Genomic DNA, 21419 nt, shown 5'->3' with positions numbered 1-21419 from the left:
CGCTGACTCGCTGAGTAGAGTTGTTAAGCGACAGGAGGGGGCGTGGTCGATCGTCATCTGTGCGACGTAAACAGAGCAGTGACCAGCGACGTCGTGTTTTAATTATTCGCCTTGCTCAGCCGCTCGTACAGGAAATTTGACAGAAAAATGATTCCACGGTCGTTATTAGCGAGTTCCTTACTCTTTTTCGTGAGTTTTGGTTTAAAACAGGCCCCATTTGTTTCATTAATGTGATTTTTCAGACGCTGATTTGCTGTGCGAACACGGAATTCAGTGCTGAGGATTGTGCTGCGCTTGGATTCAGCAAGGCAAACCTTCTGTGCTCCTCCTGTGAAACCCTGGCAGACTTTGGTCTGCAAGATCTGAAGTATGAATTAATTAATTTAAGGAAATTTCATCCAGAAATGTCATAATCTAATTAGTTGGATAAATATTTTTAAAAATTATTTTTTGGTAACGGGAAATCTTAAAAGAAGTCTCGGCCAGCCGCGCTGCGCCGCGCCAGCCAACAAATTTTGGTTCATGTGGGCAGCCGCTGATGAAAGAGGGTTAAAAATTACGAGAAAAAGTCATTCGGGACGTTTGTCACCATCAATCTTGACGTTTAAAATATTGTGAGCCGCTAGCCGCCGCCTTAAATCTCTCGGCTGAGACCCCTATTTAAAATTGAATCAGAATATCAAATTGTAAATTTTTCTGACTTCATTTTTCTCATATCTCTGCGCTCATATATTCTAAATAATTAAAAAAAAAAAGATATTTTATGTCAAACTCTTCGTCTTTCCCTTCAGAGTGACGCAGCAATTAATTGAATTCAATATTTCAGGGATCACTGTCGGCAATGCTGTCACAAAGAGGAAAATGACATAAATGTGAAGAAGTACCACAGTGCCCGCTTGGAGGTTTGCACTTGCAAATTTGGGGCCTACCCACAAATTCAGGCCTTCATCAAGAGCGAGAAGCCGTCCAAGTTTAAGAACCTGACCATTCGCTACGTCAGGGGCCTCGATCCTGTTATCAAGCTGATGGACAAGGAAGGAAATATTCAAGAGGTCAGGGTTATATTCGCTGTTTATGTGAGCAGATAATTAATTTAGGAATTTTGGCAGGTTTTGGCAATAGAACGGTGGGATACGGACACTGTCGAGGAGTTTTTGAAGACTCATTTGGAGCCTGCGGATGATTTCCCGGACGATTACCTCTTCACCAACCAAATTTAATTTATCTTAAGGTTTGTGTTCATGCCTCTTTGACTATCACAATGAAATTTTGAAATTAAATTAAACAAAAACATTAAATTGTACACGAGACCATTCTTCCTCACGTGATTTACCCAATATTTTTTGTAATGATTTTTGGCAAGACAAAATAATGGCTATTTTGATTAGCGTTTTAAAATAATTTGAGATTTTCAACAACAGTAAAACAAAGTCTGCCTTGCTTTTTTACCCATTCTAAGGTATATTAATTTAAATGCATTTATCATTATTGTCAGTTTAAAAGGTTTGAAGCTTCTCAAAAGACATGCCAATCAGAATAGAATACAGAAGTTAATGTACGAAGAAAATTTTATAGCTAATAATTGTAAGCTTTGCAACCATAATCAATAGAAACATATTAAAAATTGATATTCTTTTATGTTGGGTTAATTTTAAGAAAAAAAAAACAGAACTGTAGAGGATACAAATATTTTTATTTTACCTGATAATTTATTTTCCTGAGATAATTCATCCATTGACATAATTTATTAAATTTATGGCTAATACTGTTTTTGGTGGATGGTCCAATAATAATTCTTAAAAATTGAGCCAAATCTTCACTGAAAATGTATTTTTATAAGTGCAAAAAGTCATGAAATAATAAAACTAACTGATGCAATCTAGTCGGATTTAAAAATTGTAGAAATCTTTCTAGAAATCCCCTCCAAAAACTTGAAAAGGCTGAATTAAAATTTCCATAGGTTTCCATATTTGTATAAATTAATTAAAATTGTTGCTTGCAGCTGATTGTACATGTTAGTTTGAATAATGGTCTCAGTCTCAACATTGAGCAATACAATTAGAGTATTCAAGTTATAGGATTCCTTTTTTTGCAAAATATCTCGATAATTATCGTCGTGGTGGCAGTAAAATTGCACGTAGTATAAGAACCAAACTCAATTTTCCTTCTGATTTGAGGATTTTACAATGGTTACTCCCACTCAAACAAATAACAGGATTAAGGCTATAATAAACTTGGTACATCGTAAAACGAACCAAATGCTCGGTGGCAATAAATGATGTTTTGAAGGGAAATAACTGCTGATGAGTGATGAGGCCTGCGGGGCCGAAGCTGCTACTGTACACAGTACGGGATTAGCGTGATGATTTTAATTTTATTTGATAATTTTTCGATTAGATTGTTTTTCATGCCTGATTGTTTCGCTTGTGGGCGTGGAAGTAGCCATTATTATAAATTCAGTAGAAAGAAATTAACCCCAACTTGGTTTAATTCTTCCTTTTCCCTTGTGTATTAGTTGGTTCTAAATTAATTGGTTCTCATCACTCTAGTTTGCAATAGTAAAATCAGGCTCCGGTGACAATAAAAATTCAGAATTTAGATTTGTTCGGAATTTTGACCAGCCAGGAAGATTAAAACCGGTTAAAGAGGCATTTTTGGCGGCATAATTGTGCTTTTTTGAGTCGGTTTGAATTTATGGCCTAAATAGGGTGTTTATAGGGGCCAAATTTTAGATGCCAAATTTCTATTTTTAAAATTGAAAAGTGTCAAAATTTTAAATTTCAATGTTGAGAGATGTGTTTTATAACTTGTAAAACTTTTATTTTGTTACTCCCCTATAATTTTACCCAATTAAGCCGGCAAAAAACGATTAAAACCGGCTTGGTCAAATTTATTTTTTATTTTGAAGTGGGAATTTGGAACACTGCAATGGAATTTGCCTAAAATTATCTGAAAATAAATGGGCTGTGCAAAATGGGGGTTTGGCTTATCAACGGAGAGCAACTCCAATGCGGGATGAAATGCTGCAGTGTCATTTTAGAGCATTCTGGATTAAAGGGCGGCTATATGGCGGAAATTTGAGCCCACGATTTCGTTTGGTGAGGTGACATCTCTTGGCAGCGAGTAGGCGGGATGGAGCTGGAGCTGGATTGGCGCCGGAGAGTCAAGTTGTAGTGACGATCTTCTGAGCATTCCGAATATTCTGATGGTAGTGTAAGCTTGACTTCATCCGAACTGCCTGTCCCCTTTCTTATCTTCCCTAGCTTACCTCCATCCTTACGTTCGGGTGGCGCGTAAGTAGGCAGGATCGGCGGTTCGACCCCTTCGTAGTAAAAATCAAGAACCTCTGAAAAATGTCCAGCCTGATACACGAGCATGATTTTTTGTTTTTGCTTTTAGGTCGACTTATGCGCAGCAGAACGAGTTAATTTCCTGGAACAAAGAATTGTCAAATTTAAAAATAATTTAACAGTGCTTTGGAAGGTTCTGGTTCTGACGGAGGATATTGTGGAAAACAGTTTGCTAAAATTTCGGAGCGAAAAACCACCCCATACACTCTGCTTATTCCCATTTGAATTGCGGCGGACCAGTGCTGGGGGAGCAACTTCTTAAAATGACAAAATAGACCACAAAATAAAAATCATTGCTTTTAGATCAAGAAAGGTGTCAAATGGTCATGATTAATGAGCCGAAAACGAGAAGGGTAATAATTCCATTAGTTTAACTTATTTACTGGATGGGGGGAGGGGGAGGCCGCACATGCAGTTTCAATATTATCCACACAGCAGCTACTCTTCCTTTTGGAAAATCGCTATCCATTTATACACTACTGGCCGAGCATGATATTATAACTGCCCCCACGCATGGATTCCGAAAAGTTCCAAAGTGCATGCCAAAAACAAGTCCACAGAGGAGGAAATCTTGCAACGCAGCAATTGTAGGGGGATGTTTCATATTGGGACCAAGTATTTTGGACTGATCCGCAATATGGCGTGCTATTTCCTCGTCGCAGCGGACACCTGCGTGCCTTAAAAAATTGACATTTCAGACGCGCTGCAGGTCTGAATGCTTTTGACATTCTTTGATTTCCTCAGCGAAACTAGTTTATTTTGACACCCCTCACATTTATTGAAACCACCAAAAAAACCAACCAAATGTCAGAAAAGTCAGTAAACCCAGATTTATAAAATTTCAGAAGACGTCAATTCATTTCATGAAACATCCAGACCCAGAATTGAAAATTTAAAAATTAAGCAAGCCATGCAGATCTTTTTTGCAAAAATAATATTAATCTACTCTATACGAGCGGCATACTTACGATATTTAATCGGTCATTTTTTTCGGCACAAGCCAATTTTTTCTGATGTTCTTTTGGTGAGGAAATAAATTTCTTAAGTAAGTGTGCTGCAGCAGAGAGTGGAATACGTGCGGTTTAGCCTCTGTGGGATCCGATTATGGCGTTGCACAGGACAGCTCACAATCAGAGAACGCTTTATATAAATATATTGAGGGAGCACGGAGATGAGGCTAGCTTTCGTTAGCCAATGGAAAGAGCGGTGAGCGAGAGGCTATGTGAAAATGGCTCTTCATCTCCTGCGTGGCACATACACATAATTTATCGAATAAGTTGAAATTCGGCAATGAGAAACATTTAACATGAGAAAAAAATCAGCAGTTTTATTTAGTTGACACAAATATATATAAAATTATGCAGGTGGAGCGCAATTTCCCGAAAAGGTATTTTTTTTCCTCAAGTTTCTCTTTAAAACGACGTCAATTCTCTCTTCAAAACCTGAGAATTGAATTTTTTTAAATAAATGAAGCAAGCTTTAATTTAGATCAACTTCTTTTTAAATAAATATTAATCTTCTCTTTGAATTTTTCGGCAAAAGCCCAAAGAGTCATTTTTTCAGGATGTAAAAAATCTTTCTGATATTCATGTATTTAGAGAGAAAATAAATTTTGTAAGTTCGCGCTGCAGTATAAAAGTATTGAGTGCGGGTGGCGAGCGAGTTTATAGGTTGCGCGCAAGACCAGCAAAAAGCACATAATATTATGCTTGGAGAAAAGGATTCACAGAAGGAAGTCAATGACCTCTTTCTGATTATTTCTTCCCCAACTGTCTGTACCGACTTCCAAAATATCTGAAATTTACAGCAATAGCAATAATCCATTCCAAATGGTTCTTTCAAGCGGTTCTTTTGAAATCTTTATGGCCGGGCTCTTAATTATTTTTCTTTTCAACGGGATCATTACATAAATTCCGAATAAATTGTTGACAAATATTTTAACCGCATATTGAAAATGAGCTGAGGTTTTTATCTTAATTAAGGGCATTTTTGACCTTTGACACCAAATTTAAGGTTTCTAGCTTCATTTAAACGATTAGAACTCGAGATATTCACACGATTTTGTCAACCCCGTTGGCCCGTTTCTAAAAATTCCGGTCTTCCGGGAAAGGTCATACGATTTCTCTCGCGAGACTGTGTAGTCAAGCAATAATTTGTCGCCATCGCCGCCGGCCACCTGAAGCACAGCGAAGAGCGACTGGTTGCAGATGAGTGCAGGGCACATGCGTGATATGCGGCGCGGCGTGGAGGGGCGCAAGTTCATGCTTACAGCCAATGGTGGGGAGAAGCGGCGAGAGGCTACACATGAAAATGGCTTTCGTACGTGGCTCAAATTTTGTTGAATAAATTCTGTAGTAGACAAATAAATAAAAAATCTGAGAACAGATCAATTCTAAAATTATGCAGATTTTTTAGCTTTATTTTCTGACCAGAAAAAATACATAGTGGCATGCCGAATTACACTAGAAGCGGGTTGCTGTTGATTTTTAATCAAAATATGAATTTTAATGCCTGCAACGCAAACCTGAAGAATATAATCGCACAAATGGGAGCATTAATATTAAATGAAAGCAAACTTTAGTCATTTAAGATGTCAATTTTAAATATTTCTCGTGTTTTTTTCTCTGTATGTGAAAAATGAACTCACTATCCATAAAAATAGTTGCAAATTTTAATTTCCGGCAGTGAAGAGCATAAATATGTAATGAAATAGGACGCGAATTGGATTTGCCGATTTTCTCAGTCAGAAATGTATGCGTCCGCACCTAATATATATAATTGCATGAGTACATGTTATATGCATAAGTATATATACAAAAGAACGCGTTCAATGACCTTTTAGTCTTCGGGTTTCATTATCTTAAGAGTTAATAATTAAGAAATTCAAGTTTTCCCAAGCTTCGCCTTTTTGTTTTTTATTTTGCAAAATGTAAAAAAATAAACTCTTTTAGAAACCAAAAAATATAAATGCTAGTCGGCGAGTCAGATTAACAATTGTTGATTGCGAGGAAGTGCTTTCATTCATAACCATCGTATTCGTCGCTGTAAATCTCCTGGAAGCAGAAAATCAAATAGTTTTATAAGTCATTCAATCGACAGTTAAATCAATTCTCTCGAGTTTTACCTCGTCAGATGTGTCTTGGGGGAAATGATTTAAAACTCCTGCTTCATTAAAAGCGTCTAAAAGTTTCTTCATCACTCGAGAACGCGCTTTATCTATATGAAAATCAAACGAAATGATATTTAGAAAATTTTTAGGGCTTCGCAGAACGTTTACTTTTGGTAATTTTTGTTCCTGTATAGTCTAAATAGTTGATTATCCCATTTTTTGTCAGCAGAACATAACAAAACGTTTACAAATAATATCGTTATTTAACTTTTCTATTAGATTAGTAGGGTGTTTAATATAATTTCACTTACTATCGTTATTATCCATCATAGAGCGCCACTCATTAAAGTTTGTCTTGTAAACGGCCTGAAAGATAAGAACATTTTTGCTATCCAATGACGCCTATATCTATACTAGTATTAATAATTTAACTTACATTTATAATTTCAGTAATTAATAAAGCTCGCTTTCCTTCTTGAGACTCGTTGTTATTTCTATCATGCATCATTGATTCACCGTGTTCATCTTCATCTTCACTGTCTTCTTCAGAACTATAGATTCAGAATGTTTTAATATTAAAAAATAACACTTTATATTTTCTGATATGTAACTCACGGAAATTGTTGTCCTTGCTGCAAGCCTACATGATTAGACTCGTATACGTAGTAACCATCCTCATAATCCTCGATATCTGTGTCGGATGAACTTTCCGAATAATCTAAAAGGCAAATAATAGAAATAAAGATAATTATGAAGTATTTTTGATCGGAATCGCTAGATATTTTGACGAACTTTCAAATAAAATAATTTTCATACGCATTTTTAAAATTAAATGATGACCAGAGAAAAAAAATGGCAAGATCAAGTCGCATTCTTTACTGCTTGATTGAATAATAAAAAATTTTCACTGAAAATTTTATAGTTTTACTGTACAATTTTGGAAAGTGCTTTTTGCCCTCCAAAACCATTTCGCTGGTCAAAGGAGGTCGATAAAGAGTCAAATGATGCGCGCAGTTTTTGAAATTCTGATGGTTAGAGCTCGAGATTTGGGGTTTCAAAACCAGATAAATGGAAACATTCGTATTTTTTCTAGTTTGGAATGGGGAATTTATCAAAATCAACATTAATTTATTCTTGAAAGTGCACCACGAAATATAAAAGATACCATGAGAGGCTCAAAATTGTCCCGTAAAGCTCGTCAAATTTAATGCCAAAAATTTCATGAACGCAATCTATTATTTCGTAATGACTGATTTCTGGCGTAAATTTCGTTGAGTTTTCTGTAACTCAAGCAAATTTCGTCCACGGACACATGAAATATTTGATAAAAAAATTACAGAAAAGAAAATTCAGGCGAGATTTTCGGGCTTCTTGTACCAATAAATTACCTTGGTTGGATTTTTGCCGTTTCCTTGCAACCACGTTTCTTTGATTTTGGCGTATTTTGCGCATTAACAGCTTCTGTGCTTTAATCTTGTTGCACTTGGGTACAGGGCAATCGATAAGTCTACAAAATGTTGCATGGTCGACAGTGGCACGTTCTATAATGGCGCAATCGTTGCAGCAAACCTCCCCGACGTTGCGCTTGCACACCATCATCCTTTCCGCGTGCTGCTCGAGCATTTTCTTCCTCTCATCGCAATTTGGCTTCGCGCATTTGCTTTGATTGCATTTCACTGCGTGCAGCAACGGACACTCGACGCCCATCTCTTGCCGCCATAACTTCCTGTATTGGTAATGCGCATCCAGAATCTATAGAAAGGGAGCAAACAGAGAGAATTAATTAATGTGTTTTTCCTAATATCAAATATTTGCTAGCACATATATGAGTCAGCGAGGTGTTAACTTGTACATATTTTGCGTTCAAAGATGACGGCACCACACGTTGAATGCAATTAAAAATTCTAGTAAACGAGGCCATGCAATTTCGTAAAAGAAAATAATAAAAACTTGAAAGGCGCTACTCTGCTGATAACTGGAATGTGCGATGACAGAATTATTCACGGTTCAAAATGACATGCAGTTTTTCCTTGTGTTGATTCCCTGTACTGCTTGAGAAGAGGTTCTGGAGCACACGTTCAGCGCCAGAGAGCGATAAATGCAAAACACTGACCCAATGAGCCGCGAACAAAAATAAGAAAAAAAAATCATTTTTTAATTGCTCTATTTATCATTTTATGCTTTAGAAATATGCACTTCTGTCAAGAGACAATTCTCAGCATTCTGTGAGGCAGCCTCAACAGAATTAAACAGCAGCCGTTGAAGAATAGCTTATTGAGATAAAATAAGAGACACTATGCGAGTCCTATAATATAGTGCCCACTCGGATGCTGATTGACGGGATCAGAATGTTTAGTACGCCCACGCATGCATGCATGACAATATAATATAATATATAAAACCAAAACAAAAACAAATATTTAAAAGTGATTTTGAAAATATTTAATTAAAAGAAAGCACCCTGGAAATAATATATTTTGAAAGGACCTTAAAAACAGCGTCACATATATGAACAATATTTTCAAAAAAAGCAAATTATTTTAAAATGTTTTTGTTTGTATTTTTATGCTATAGTAATTATGTCTTCCGCGACAAAGGTGAAAAACTCAAATCATGCCAGACATCTACTTTTGAAAATTTCTCATTTGAAAGGAATTTGGAATATTCAACAAAAATGCGTAGCATCTAATTATTGATAATACACAAACATTTCATGAAGCTGAAGAGTTAGAAAAATATTTCTTATCTTGCACCTTTTCGACTTTTTGAAATTATAATTAGATTACCGTGAAAAGTGTAACTGAAATTAAAATGAATTGCCGCACTAGCAATGTATTTTTAATTACATTCGTTCATATAATAATTTGAATTATTTTCCCAATAAATAAAGTTATTTACCTGCTCTGAGTCTTCTATTTCTGGTAGGATCAAATGCATGTTTACGACACAGAAACGCAGTCTTTGATAATATTGTTACGTCTCGAGTCAAGAAGCTATTGATGAACTAGCTTTTCGTGACAACATGTTGTGAATATCGGTTCACTTGCCCCTCCGCCAGTTCATAGAACATGCACAGCAAAGGTATAAGACACAAGAACGCCATCTACAGGTCGACATAAAAATCGTTTCAACAGATTTCCGTGATTTCCATGCATGGCAATGCAAGCTGAATTGTTTTAAGATTATTTGAAAATAAAATTTTCGTCAACTAAACGGTCGTACGAGCTATAATTTAATAATAATCTAAAGAAATCTGTTCTCGTTCCTTCTACCATTCTGAAATTAAAAATTAACTTAGATCGGAACTTCCAAATAATTCGTCGTCAAGAAAACGCTTATATTTATTTTGTTACCCGCTCCAAAGTTTTTTCTGGAATATCTAAATTTTCACTCTCTTCAGAGGGTGTAATTCAGGTGTAGAATTTAATTAACAGAACAAATCAGGTAAATAAGCGATCAGTAAAAGAGCAAAGTAATATAACACAATGATTTTCGTCACTGCAATATACATATAAATTCATGGGGTGGAAGATTATGAGGGTTGATCACTCTTTAAACCCTTTGGCTATCTAGAGGAGACCTTCACCTGTTAAAATTGTTGCAACGCTGTATAAAGTAGGACCGACTTTTTAATAAAAGTCTATTTTTGTCCGTCAGTTGAAGTAAGTTAGAGGAAGGTCCTTGTGGTGAATCACTCAATTCAAATAGAGCAGTGAATCTCGTTCTCGCGTCTCAACACACACACACACACAACATTATCTCAAGGCCCGCAGAAACCTTTTATCTTTCTCGAATAAAATTCAGATTAATGTTAAAGAACACGCAGCCAAACACCACAAAACGAGCGAGGCGCGTGTTTACACAGAGGTGAAAAAATGGGAGAAAATAGGTCAGCCGCCAAATAAAAGAGAGCGTGAGACGCCCGCCGCTTGGATGAATTGAGAAAATATGAGCTACAGATGCGCGAGAGGAAAGGTGCTGCTGCTCTTGATCTCGTTTCGGTTGCCAAGGACAAGCAACTTTAACAAAAAATATTTCTTTTTAAACTATGTATAACATCAACAGAAGAAAGTCTAAAAAAAAGGAATGAAGTTATTACTTCACCTTTTCACCATTTTTAACAAAAACAAATATCATTTATTAAATGGGATGTTGAGAAATAACCTGGTTGTTGGGGTTGAAATAAAGGTGATTACTGATAATTGAATGCCAACAAGCGTTTTTAAGCACCCGAAAAACGTTCACTGTCAGGGGGACATCAGAATAAAAAATGTTTGGCTCTTTTTTGTTTCTTTTTTAAAGTGGAATGAAACAGGGCAACAATTGAAAATCATTTAAATTGTTGAATTGTTGAACAATTGATCGATAAACAATTTGTTCAAAATTTTGCAATAATAAAAAAGGACCTTCCTACAGGAAAAATTCAAATTTTGCCAATTTTCTCCAAAATTTACAGGGCTTGAACGTATTTTCTTGGCATATCCCGATTCCTCTCGACGAGATCTGTCCAACGGTGTATGCCACTTATTGGGGAATCTCTTGGTTTTGAAATTAAATCGGATTTCAAGTAAGGAGACAGCCATTACCATTTGAAAAGCATGCTAACTTTCCAGCCGAATTTCTCAAAAAAATACAGTGCTTCTCAGGTCAATTTAGGCTTTAACTGAATCCCAAGGGACGAGTTTATGCATTGGCAACAAGCATTTTCCAGGCTTTTTCAGTATCATTCCTCTTTAAATAGTTCAAAATTAGCATCAATTGAATCCATTATTGTTACCTTGAAAGCCTTTTCAATCCATCAATTCATGGGGCCTTTATAATGAAAGTATGAAAACAATCCCGTCTCTAAAACAGATTAAATTTGTAAAAAAGGTGCCAAGAGACCGAAATAACCACAGTTTTTCACATTGCGGGGGATTGAATTTCATCGTTTTTTTAATTTTGCCTTTCAGCTGGCCGACCGACCCCCCAGGCGCCGGCGGTCTCGAGATTTCGGTCCAGCAGGCGCGAGATATGCGTATATAAGCGGCGGCAGCCTCTCAATCATGACGTCACGGACGCGTTGGCGTTCTTTCTCAGTCAGTCAGTCAGTCGGTGCATGGCATAGAAGCGCAACTGAAATAGCGTGCGTGGCGTGGAAGGAAAAGCGGAATAATGTGTGCAAAACAAGCAAGCGGCCGGTGCGTCGGACAAGAATAGGGTTAACTCGCGTGCTCGCAGCAGCAGCAGCGGCAGCTGGAGGGGTGGACTCGGTGGAGAGGGAGGCCAGAGGGGCACTTCGCCCGTGGGGTCGAGCCAGTCCCGCCGTTGATCGCCGCTGATTTGCATCGAACACAGGTGAGCCGCCCCCGAGAGACGAGTGAATAACCGTAATTATTCGGGTACTTGTTGTTTTTAATTGGCAAGGTGAGGGTACTTGTCAGGGGTTGTTACACGCTTTAATTTGACACGTGAGAGAGTGTCAATCAAAGTAATTATTCTGAAGACCGTTCTAAATAACAACATTATTAGGGGAAAAAATAATTTCAAGCCGGAAAATCCAACATGGCGTTATTGAGGTTGCAGGTTTAATTTCAATTAGCACTCAGCTGATTCATCTCATACAAATTAATCGGACAACAAAGTGTTTAACAAGATGATGAAAATGTTGCTCTTTTTTAATTTTTTCAGCTTTTTAAGTGAGTTTTAATTTTTTGGCGGTTGCATTTGGTTTTAAAATACTAAAAAAGGCTTCGTGGGGTGTTTGACAGATGGTACACCTCTTTAAAATATTATGTTTTGCCATTAATATGATTTATAGGAGCCTAAAATTCTCTTAATACGATATAGCATCTATTTAATTTGATTTATTCAAATCCTGTTGCCATTAATTAGTGTTTAAAGCTGCCACTAGGAACTTAGAGGCGTCTCAGGTCATTTTAAATTTTTTTTAAACAAATTTAGAGCTATATTCTAGACGTTTAAAAGTTTTTAATGGTGATTATGTCCTGGAAACGTAAATTAGATTCGCATCGTAACAAGAATAAATCAAAATTTAGAGCGGAAATGCCTTAAAACTGTAAATAAACGGTGGCGCCATCTGTTGGAAGCTTCTAACATTAAAGCTTTAACCAATAGGGAAAGATATTCTATTACTTGCTATTTTAAAAATACAACACTTTAATTATTTAAATTAAAAATCCCTTTAAAACCTCTAAATCCCTGAATCTTTTCAACAACACCAAATTTTAATACCCAAAAACTTGATTTATTCATTTGGAACCGCTTCCAAGCCTATTTTTAACCGAAATCAAAACCGTTTAAAACTCTTGGCCCATGAAAAAGAGAAATGTTTTGCGTAAAAAGCGTGGCAGCGGGCAATTGGTCTCGGTGGGAGTTAATTGATTGAAATTTACGAGTCTGAAAACTTGGTGCTTATATAATGCACACGGCGTGTCCAGCCACGCAGCGCACATACATACATATAACAGCGTTGCTCGCTTCTCGCCAGCATTTCGTCGGTCGGAGGGACGGAAATAGCCGCGCCGCACACCGGCACTAATTTTAACCAGCTAACCCACTCTCGCATTATTTCGCCCGACACGTCACCAGTCGGCATTTCAGCTTGCTTCAACCGAGCAATTCCGCAGCTCCAACCAGCAGGAAATTTGTCAGAAACTAATCACGCTTCCAGTAAATGTCTTGTTAGCGTCGTGAAAATCTGGCTCACTTTGACTGCGGAGTGAAAGTTTTATTCAATATTCAAGTTCGGAACAAATTATTAACTTAAAAAACATTTTATTTAACTTTTCAGGCAATTAAAAGTTTTTAGGGGAAGTAGGAAATAAAAAACTCATCTATTTTCCATTGGCAGGCGTAAAAAGAGTCGCCGGACGCCAACAAAAATTATTTCTAGTCGTTCCAAAAGCGGAATTCGGTTTGTTGGCTGTTGCACAGCGCGGTGTGTGTGTGTTAATTTTGCCTTTGAGGACGGCTTGCGTCCAAGAGAAACGTTCAATTTGCTGTTTGTCCGTTTTCACACGGTTATGCTTGCATTATCCGCTCTTCAATTCGTCTCGGACTTTACGCCAACAACCATCTGCTGTAAATAAATACATAGGATTTGAGAAATCACCCCGTGTCTGGCACCAATGAGCTTTGCTTTAGTCATTCTGTCAGTGGCTGACTTGTAAACGAGTTAATTAGCAAACAAACGCGGACCTTTTCACAATGCCATTACACTTGAGAGTTAAAATAACAACGTTAGTACAAATCTCTCATTTAGAGTACGAAAAAAGTCGGTTCAATTGATAGCAAAAATGAAGAACAAAATGTTCCCTCATTTGTTTTTGCTTTACGAAATGGGAGACATTTTTCAATGGTTCTAGATTGGAATGGTTCATTTTTAGAATATAAATTTATATTTATTAGCAGTGTTTTCCCAAAACAGAAGATCCCTTAGACTTATGTTTCTAAGGTTAAATCCTTGAGAGGTTTTAAATTTTTTTAAATGTCTTAAAACTAGTTATTTTCAATTTGAATTCCGATTAAAAATATTGAAAACATTCCAGAAATCTTCATTAATAAATTATAAAATGCGGATAATTTTTAATGTTACTAAAAGCGCGCGTAAAATTATATGAAAAAAAACTAAGACTGAATTAAACTTCTACTTTTGGCAGTTGAAAACTGAAATTCAACGACTACTGAAATTTCAAACCTTAGCTTTACTTTTTATTCTATACTGAATCAATTGCAAAAAACTATCAATTTGATCGTTTTATTTTTTAAATATGTATATAAATAACAGGATTTTTATTTTAAAAATCGAGAAAAGATTGGGATCATACGATCTTCTGCGAAAAACCTTTGAGCTGTGTTAAAAATACGTTACTGCTGTTTCATCCAGTTGGTTTGTCTAAATAACATTTAAAAGTGAACGAAGAGTCGCGTAAATTTTAACTTAAATGGTTAATACCATGATGGATTTTTTGTCGTTTTTTTTCTCACGATTTGACGTTTTCATCCAAAGAACAATTAATGAAATTGTAGTGTAACAACTATCCCATTTGTGCTTCAGGGGGCTTGAAATTCCCCCACCATTCAATGAGAGCGACAAAAGCCAAATTATGCAACCGTTGTGTCCGAAATGCGCGGCGGATCGCCTAGTTACAAATTGTGTAGGGGCCAGATGCTCGGCGGCGGCGGCGGCGGCTGTGGTGCGTGATTCACGATGGACGATTTTATTGACGAATTTACGGTGCCAGAGGCTGAGAAATTTGTTTATCTGCGGCAATCGCTGGCTGCTTAATTATTGTGCCGCTCGTCGAAATAGGCGTGCCGCCTGCTAAATGTGGATCGGCGAGAGATTGATTAAGATTGCGCTTGCTTCATTAGACAAATTTAGTCATTACTGATTACTCATTGCGCCGTGTAGTAAACATGCAATTGCGAAAGGAATTAATATCGTTTTGTTGATATTAATTGCTTGAAAATAGATTATATTTTGGATGCTGAATTTGTTTCAGCAGTAGAATTAATTCAAGAGGCTATTTCCGACGGCCGACTTTTTTTTTCTTTTCTGCAGCTCCGCGTTTGCTCTAAATACCAAAAGGTCTCAACGAATCATGTGTTTTTACAGCCAGCTTTGCCTAAAAGCTCATTTCACTTCTTCACTGTTGATCCAAGGGCCTTGACTAAGCTTATTTTTATCGCTGTTTCCTAAATATATTTAAAATTCAAATGCTTACATTGGTGTAAATATTATCCCTTGAGATGACAAATTTTGAGACTTGAAATTGAATAAACTAAACTATATTTCACGATGCTTGGTTTGCCTGCAAATAACCATTTACTTTGGGTATATGAATGAAAAAACAGTTTAAATTTTTCGAAGAATTCTTCAGTTATAGCTGAAAAAGTCGATACAAGGAAAAAATCCCACAATTTCTCACTTTTATCTTTGGAATTTATTTTTTTTGTGAAGAATCATGTTTAAAAATCATACAAGTGAAAAGTTGTGCCAAAATGTGACCTTCGAATAACGAAAGTTGGTTACCATGGACAAGTTGTTTCTCGTTAAACGTAGAACAATTTTTAAGCCATTTTTATGCTCTCCCAATCTAAACAGAAATTAAAATTACAGGGTTGCATTTTGCTTTTACCATCTGGTTTTTAATAGTTTCACCACTCAATTTTTACATATTTCTTTCGCAAGAAATGCAAGAAATTAATTTGTGTTTGGAGTGATCAAAATTTCCTCTACTTTGCAGATATATCTCCGAAAAATTCTCTCTGACAATTTTTAAAGTCGGGGTCTAATAATTATAAAATTATTGAAAGCTGAGGTGCAAACATTGCGTGCGAGAAACTGGTTAAAATAAAAAAACACGCTTTTTACAACTGCACAGCATTTTTTTAATGCGGGTTTTTTAAAGACCTGTAAAATTACTTGAATAAATCAACATTTTAAAAATTACAAACTTTGGGCCCCTTTAAAATAGATAGTTCTATAAATTTTGAACTAAAATTTTAGGGTGCGACGTAGGCCCACTCGGGAAACACCTCCTCAATATTTTTAAAAGGTCTTTAAAATAGTAAAATTCAAATATTTAAAAATGGTACAGCGAAAAACCACTTGAATTTGACTGAAAAGACCCATTTAAAAAAAACAAGAACTATTTTTAATCTTTCCAGCGGGGTCCAGATGTGCGATAAAATTGGTTCGCACTGCGCAGATCCAAGATGGCGTCTGAATGTGGGTAGCAAAAAGCTCTCTTTGGATTGCCGTGGCGAGTGTCAAGAGTTTTTTTTACGATCCAAAAGACACAATTAGTTAAGAGTAATGCAAATTATGTCACAATATTGACGAACACTTTGTTCTTTTCGCGCATTTTCACGTGACCGTTTTTTCGCGCCATACTCCACCGGACGCCATATCTGCGCGTCGCACGAATCTGGCCCCCGCTGAATCTTTCGATCACTGAAAACGGGATATTAGTCAGGAAATTTAAGTAGAGAAGATAAAAAATATTATATATTGATTTAAAATGGTTGCTGATTTAATTTATAATTAATTTTTGTATTTTAAGATATATCATTCGGTTTTTGTTCAACCAATTTTTGACTATGGATTTTAAACGCTTTGTAAAACTGTTAAAACTCCGCTCTAACGTAATTTTCGAATTTCAGACAGGCGCAGAGCAGAATGTCGGGCGCACGTCGTTACTTGAGCCGGCCGCGGACGAAGATGTACGACTACAACTACACGATGGGCGAGCGGCTGTACCGCAACGTGGTCGACTCGCTGGACAAGCCGCGTTCGGCGCGCATTGCGCCCGAGCCGGTCTACGAGCGTCCGCAGCCGCCGCCGAGCAGCAGGTCGGCGCGAGGCCGCTCCGCCGACGACTACGAGGACGACTCGATCCTCAAGATCCGCGCCGCCAGGGCCAAGATGGAGGAGGAGGTGCGGGCGTTCGAGGAAGCGTCCAACGCCCGCCGCGCCGCCCTCAAGAACCAGAGCTCCAGGGTGGACGTGTCCGACCGGCTGATGGACTCGGTCGGCCTCGTGCGCCGCTCGGCCGAGAACGGCGACTACTCCTACTCGTCCTCCGCATCCAACAGACGCGCCGTCACCGAGTACAACGACGAGCAGCCGCTCTTCCAAAAGAAGGCCCTCTACTCTAAGGTTGGCTACGTTCGTTTTTACCGTTCCTACTACAAATAATTTCGAGGATATTGAAATCGAGGCATGGGACTGCAATCAATTTTATAAAAAATTAAATTTTCAGCTGAATTTTTTTAAGGGCTGAGAAATTAAAAATGAAATGGTTTCAAAAGGAATCAACTAATAAAAAACTACGTACATTTTTGTAGAAATCATCCACAAAGTTTGCATACATTAAAATAAAAAAATAGATTGTCTACTGTTTGAAAGTCTGGATTTTATTAAGGTCAAAAAGAATTTCCTACGCAAGCCACATATTTTTGAAGGCGAATCAAGGTCAACCGAAAAAGCAATTTGGTAATTTAAAAAAACAGAAAATAAAAAATAAAAATCTAGGTCCTGCTGTAATTTTTACATATTATTGCTCGCTTCATTCAACCAGTTGCTGAAGGTGAAAATCCACAATTTACTTCCTCCTCGTAAAAAGAACCAATTTTAAACAAAATAATACTAATTGCTGGACTGTAAAAATTGAAATTTGCTAAAAATACTGTATAAAATTAAAAGAAAGTCCGAAATTTCCTTGCTAATCAAGCAGTGATCATTGTTTCCCGTTTGAAAATTAATTTTCACTTTTAGGAAAGTTAATAAAACAAATAATTGGTTCAATCTTAAAATTTTCAACTATACCTGACCAAATCTAATTATTCCTAATTTAATTATTCCACACTCTTGAGATGAATTCAAGTTACTCCTCGTTGCCATGAAAATGAACCAATAATTGAAATGCATTGGCAGGCTATATAAATCCTCTTTTACGACATTGAACGATCAGAGGAATTTTAATATTTTAAATTTTAACATATTACTCAAGCAAATAAATTAACTTTTAATATCAAATAAAATATTTAGTTCATGATGTGATCGAAAGATTTAAATTACAATTCACAACGATGATTTAAAACAGGTTTCATGGGTAATTTACAAATTTGTATTTATAAACAACACAATTTTTTGTTTTATTCCAGAAGCTAAATATAGAGAAATTATCCTTAATATCAATTTTTCTTAAATAAGATTTGTTTAAAGCTGAAAATTATCGAAAGATGTGATCTTTCGGCAACTGTATTTAAAAAAGGATAATTTCTTTTTAAACCTCTGCTCAAGCACTTCCGTGGTCTATGAGCGGAAAAAATCTAGACCTTCATTTATTTCAAAATTGCAAATTAAGAAAAAAAATGATTGCAGCCCCATCCTTGATACGAATGCAATAAAAATCGATTATACGGACGGCGAGAAGGGAAGAATCTAAATATTAGTGTCAGGAACTGCCAACAAATGGTGCCACTGTCAGAACTTAAATTTTTCTTTATAAATTATCAAGTATCCAACAGGATAAAAGGTGTTTTGGTTAACATTTTCATTTAGAAAGGTGTTCTTTTATCTGATAATTAATATCAAGCACTTCTTAAATATTAGAAAAAATTCTACCGAGATTATTTGCTGAATTTATTTATGCTTTCTGCAAGATTTAATCCGATTTTGTTGCAAAACTGCCTTAATATGCGTCATCTTTTGATGGCAAAAGAAACAATGAAAGCTAACTAAAATAGACAGCCATAACAGATTAATTTTTACTTTGAAATAACACCGTTGCATCAAAATTAGATATTATCCAGTACCTGAAACTTAAATTTCGGCTTTGGCACCAGCTTGAAACCACTTCCGTCACTGGTATTGAAAAACGCACAATTTTATCTATTTTTACGGAGTTTTAAAAGTACACAGTAGCTCTAGTACATTATAACAAGACTTAGTATTTTTGCATTTGAAATTGTTACCTGAACTTGTATAAATTTTGACCTTGAAAACGTAGAGACCAACTTGAAATGTTTAGTGAGACAAACTGATATTTATATTTTCAATTTATGAGCTGCTGTTTTGTGATTGCTATTAATAAAAATGAAGAATGCAAAACCAAAAAAGTCTGTCCATCCTTTTCACCAGTAAAAATCTTATTATTGAAAAAAAAAAATAAATAAACCGCAGTGAGGCTGCCCGAATGTGAGTTGGGAAGAATTTCAAGTTGTCTGAAGGGGCCGTTGTGCCTTTCAGTTGCAGCTGGAGGAGGAGGATGAGGTGCCGCGGTCGAGCCGGGCCAGGGCACGCTTCCTGGAGAGCTCGTCGCCCGACCAGGACACGGCGGCGGCGCTGGAGCGGGCCAAGAAGTCGCGGGCACGGCTGGCCGAGATCGAGACCGAGATGGACGAGCTGAACGAGAAGTCCAAGGCGCGCAGCGCGCGCATCGCCGCCGCCAGGGACGTGCTGAGGGAGGCGGCCGAGTGCGACACCACCGTCTCCGCCACCAAGAGCGTCCGCGTCAGCAAACGGGCCATCCAGGTCACCGAGAGGGTCGGCTGATCGCCGCGTCACCCCGATTGAAACGAAAAAAATGTTATTTGTACTTTGCAGTCTGCTTCGAGGGCGAAAGGGCGGATTTTTCTGTACTCTGTCTTGATTGATTACGCGGTTGCTGAGCTTGAGGAGACGATTTCTTTCATGGCACGCCGTGTTTTGTACGCTTTGTTCATAATAAACGATTTAGTGGATAAAATTTGAGGCCGAAATGTGATTCTGAGATTTTTAATTCGATTTTAATTCAGTTTGATTTATGAAAATTCATTTTTTCGGATTTACAAAATATCTGTACCTTTATGATAGACGGTTTGGCGTGTTTCAGCACATGTAGCAAGTTTCTGGTTTAAAATCGTCACATTTTTATTGACTAAAACTAAATTACACCATTGCCACGCAGATGGAAATTAAAAATGGCGTCTTTTAGAGTCCAGCCAATCAGCAGGGCTTGAGAAAACAATTATTTCACGCATTTTTCCTGTCATTTTATTTAAACTTGCTTCAGAAATTTTCTCAAATTCATTTGTCCAGCAGTGCAAAGCATTGGTTCTGGTTAATTTAATTATTTAAATACTCAGTTTTGAGTCTTTTCAGTCCTATTTAAATTTTTGACAATTGTGGAAAGCATTTTGTTGACAAATAACAGCATTTTTAACAATTCCTCATGAAGCCAGACAAGGGTAACTATTTAAATTTGCATTTCTCCCCCGAATTCCTCAGCTTTAAAATAATTTAAACACCAAGATGTCATTTTTAAAATGCTTTTACGCAGAAATGTGGCTATTTGTGGTCTGTTTCTGCGCATATGGCGTCTCTTGGACACCAGCCAGCCATCAGTCATAAAAATTGGAAAATTTGTGCCTTTGATGTTCGTTTTATTAATTTTTAATTACTCAACGCAAAATTAAAAACTAAAAGTGGATATTTTCTGATGATTGCTCTTCAATGTAGCCTTAAATTTGACTGAAAATTGAAAAAATCTTTTGACTTCAAACTCTTGGTAATAAAAAACGCCAACCCAGCAAAATAAAATCTCGTTGGAATTGAAATTAAATTGCTCAAACAGCTCAAATTTCCCCTAGTCACTTGTAACGGCCATATTTGCGAGGTATAATTCTTTTTTAAATCGTCTCCTCGAATTTCAAGTTAAAAAATTCACCGTCCATTCATCCAAAATTGTATGCTTAAAATTTCACTCAAAATCCAAGCATTTTACTCATCATCAAATCGACTGCATTTCCAACTCGAGTCGAACTGTCTGTACACATCGTAAAAAACCGCGGGATAATATTTTCCGCACTTTTTTTTTGTCAAAAAGCAACACGACTTGTTTATAAATATCTTGATTTTTAATAACCCTCTATCGTTGGCAGTAAAATTAGTTAGAAAGCAACCAATTGACATACGTGAGAGTGTGTGCGAGAGGCGAGAGTGAGTGCCGAAATAAATGTAATTGTCGCGCTAAATAAAGAGAAGGATCGATTGTCTCGTTACCAGCAGCTTGAGTCTTAATTTTCCACACGACCCTTTCTTTGCCCAAGAGCAGCCGCGGCAGCCGCGTGTGCGAGAGGAGTGCGTATAAATTTAGACAGAGACGAAAATACTGCTTGTGCGGCGTCGGCTTACCATGGCCGCGTTTGGCTAGAGACACAATGCGCGCCGAGACAAAGATAGAGGATAGAGTAGAGCCGCCGGGCCGTCCGTCCGCAACCTGCGCTCGGCACGACCAGCACCACCTGTCGAGTGCCGCGGCCCCTTCCGCTCGCACCAGTGCAGACTAGAGGGCGACCAGAGGTCTTCCAGCGCCAACTACACACCCCGAATCCTAAACAAAAATTATTAAAAAAATTGAAACAGAGCCAAAATGTAATTTATTTCAATGTTTTTTGCATTTTCATTC

General features: G+C 37.1%; 3 protein-coding genes across 3 annotated transcripts; 2 read left to right on the top strand and 1 right to left on the bottom strand.

Annotated features, from left to right (window-relative positions):
* The first annotated feature begins 41 nt into the window (after positions 1-41).
* Positions 42-1303, top strand: LOC135939811 (selenoprotein F). The gene is made up of 4 exons (XM_065484384.1): positions 42-189; positions 243-367; positions 827-1052; positions 1110-1303. Exons 1-4 carry the CDS (start codon positions 148-150, stop codon positions 1218-1220), a joined length of 504 nt encoding a protein of 167 aa, XP_065340456.1. The 5' UTR covers positions 42-147; the 3' UTR covers positions 1221-1303.
* A 5064-nt stretch (positions 1304-6367) lies between these two features.
* On the bottom strand, positions 6368-9543 carry LOC135941130 (uncharacterized). Its single transcript, XM_065486421.1, has 7 exons — positions 9358-9543; positions 7848-8211; positions 7075-7177; positions 6896-7010; positions 6771-6825; positions 6475-6566; positions 6368-6403 (listed from the first exon to the last, which is right to left on the bottom strand). Exons 1-7 carry the CDS (start codon positions 9394-9396, stop codon positions 6368-6370), a joined length of 804 nt encoding a protein of 267 aa, XP_065342493.1. The 5' UTR covers positions 9397-9543.
* A 2059-nt stretch (positions 9544-11602) lies between these two features.
* LOC135939575 (uncharacterized) lies at positions 11603-21016 on the top strand. The gene is made up of 3 exons (XM_065484040.1): positions 11603-11796; positions 16630-17125; positions 19220-21016. The coding sequence occupies exons 2-3, from the start codon at positions 16646-16648 to the stop codon at positions 19523-19525; spliced, it is 786 nt and encodes a 261-aa protein (XP_065340112.1). The 5' UTR covers positions 11603-11796; positions 16630-16645; the 3' UTR covers positions 19526-21016.
* Positions 21017-21419: the final 403 nt, after the last annotated feature.

The sequence above is a fragment of the Cloeon dipterum genome, chromosome 3 (genome assembly GCF_949628265.1).
Source record: "Cloeon dipterum chromosome 3, ieCloDipt1.1, whole genome shotgun sequence".
In the NCBI taxonomy this organism is placed as follows: Eukaryota; Metazoa; Arthropoda; class Insecta; order Ephemeroptera; family Baetidae; genus Cloeon; species Cloeon dipterum.
This window is presented reverse-complemented; position numbering and strand designations above follow the sequence as displayed.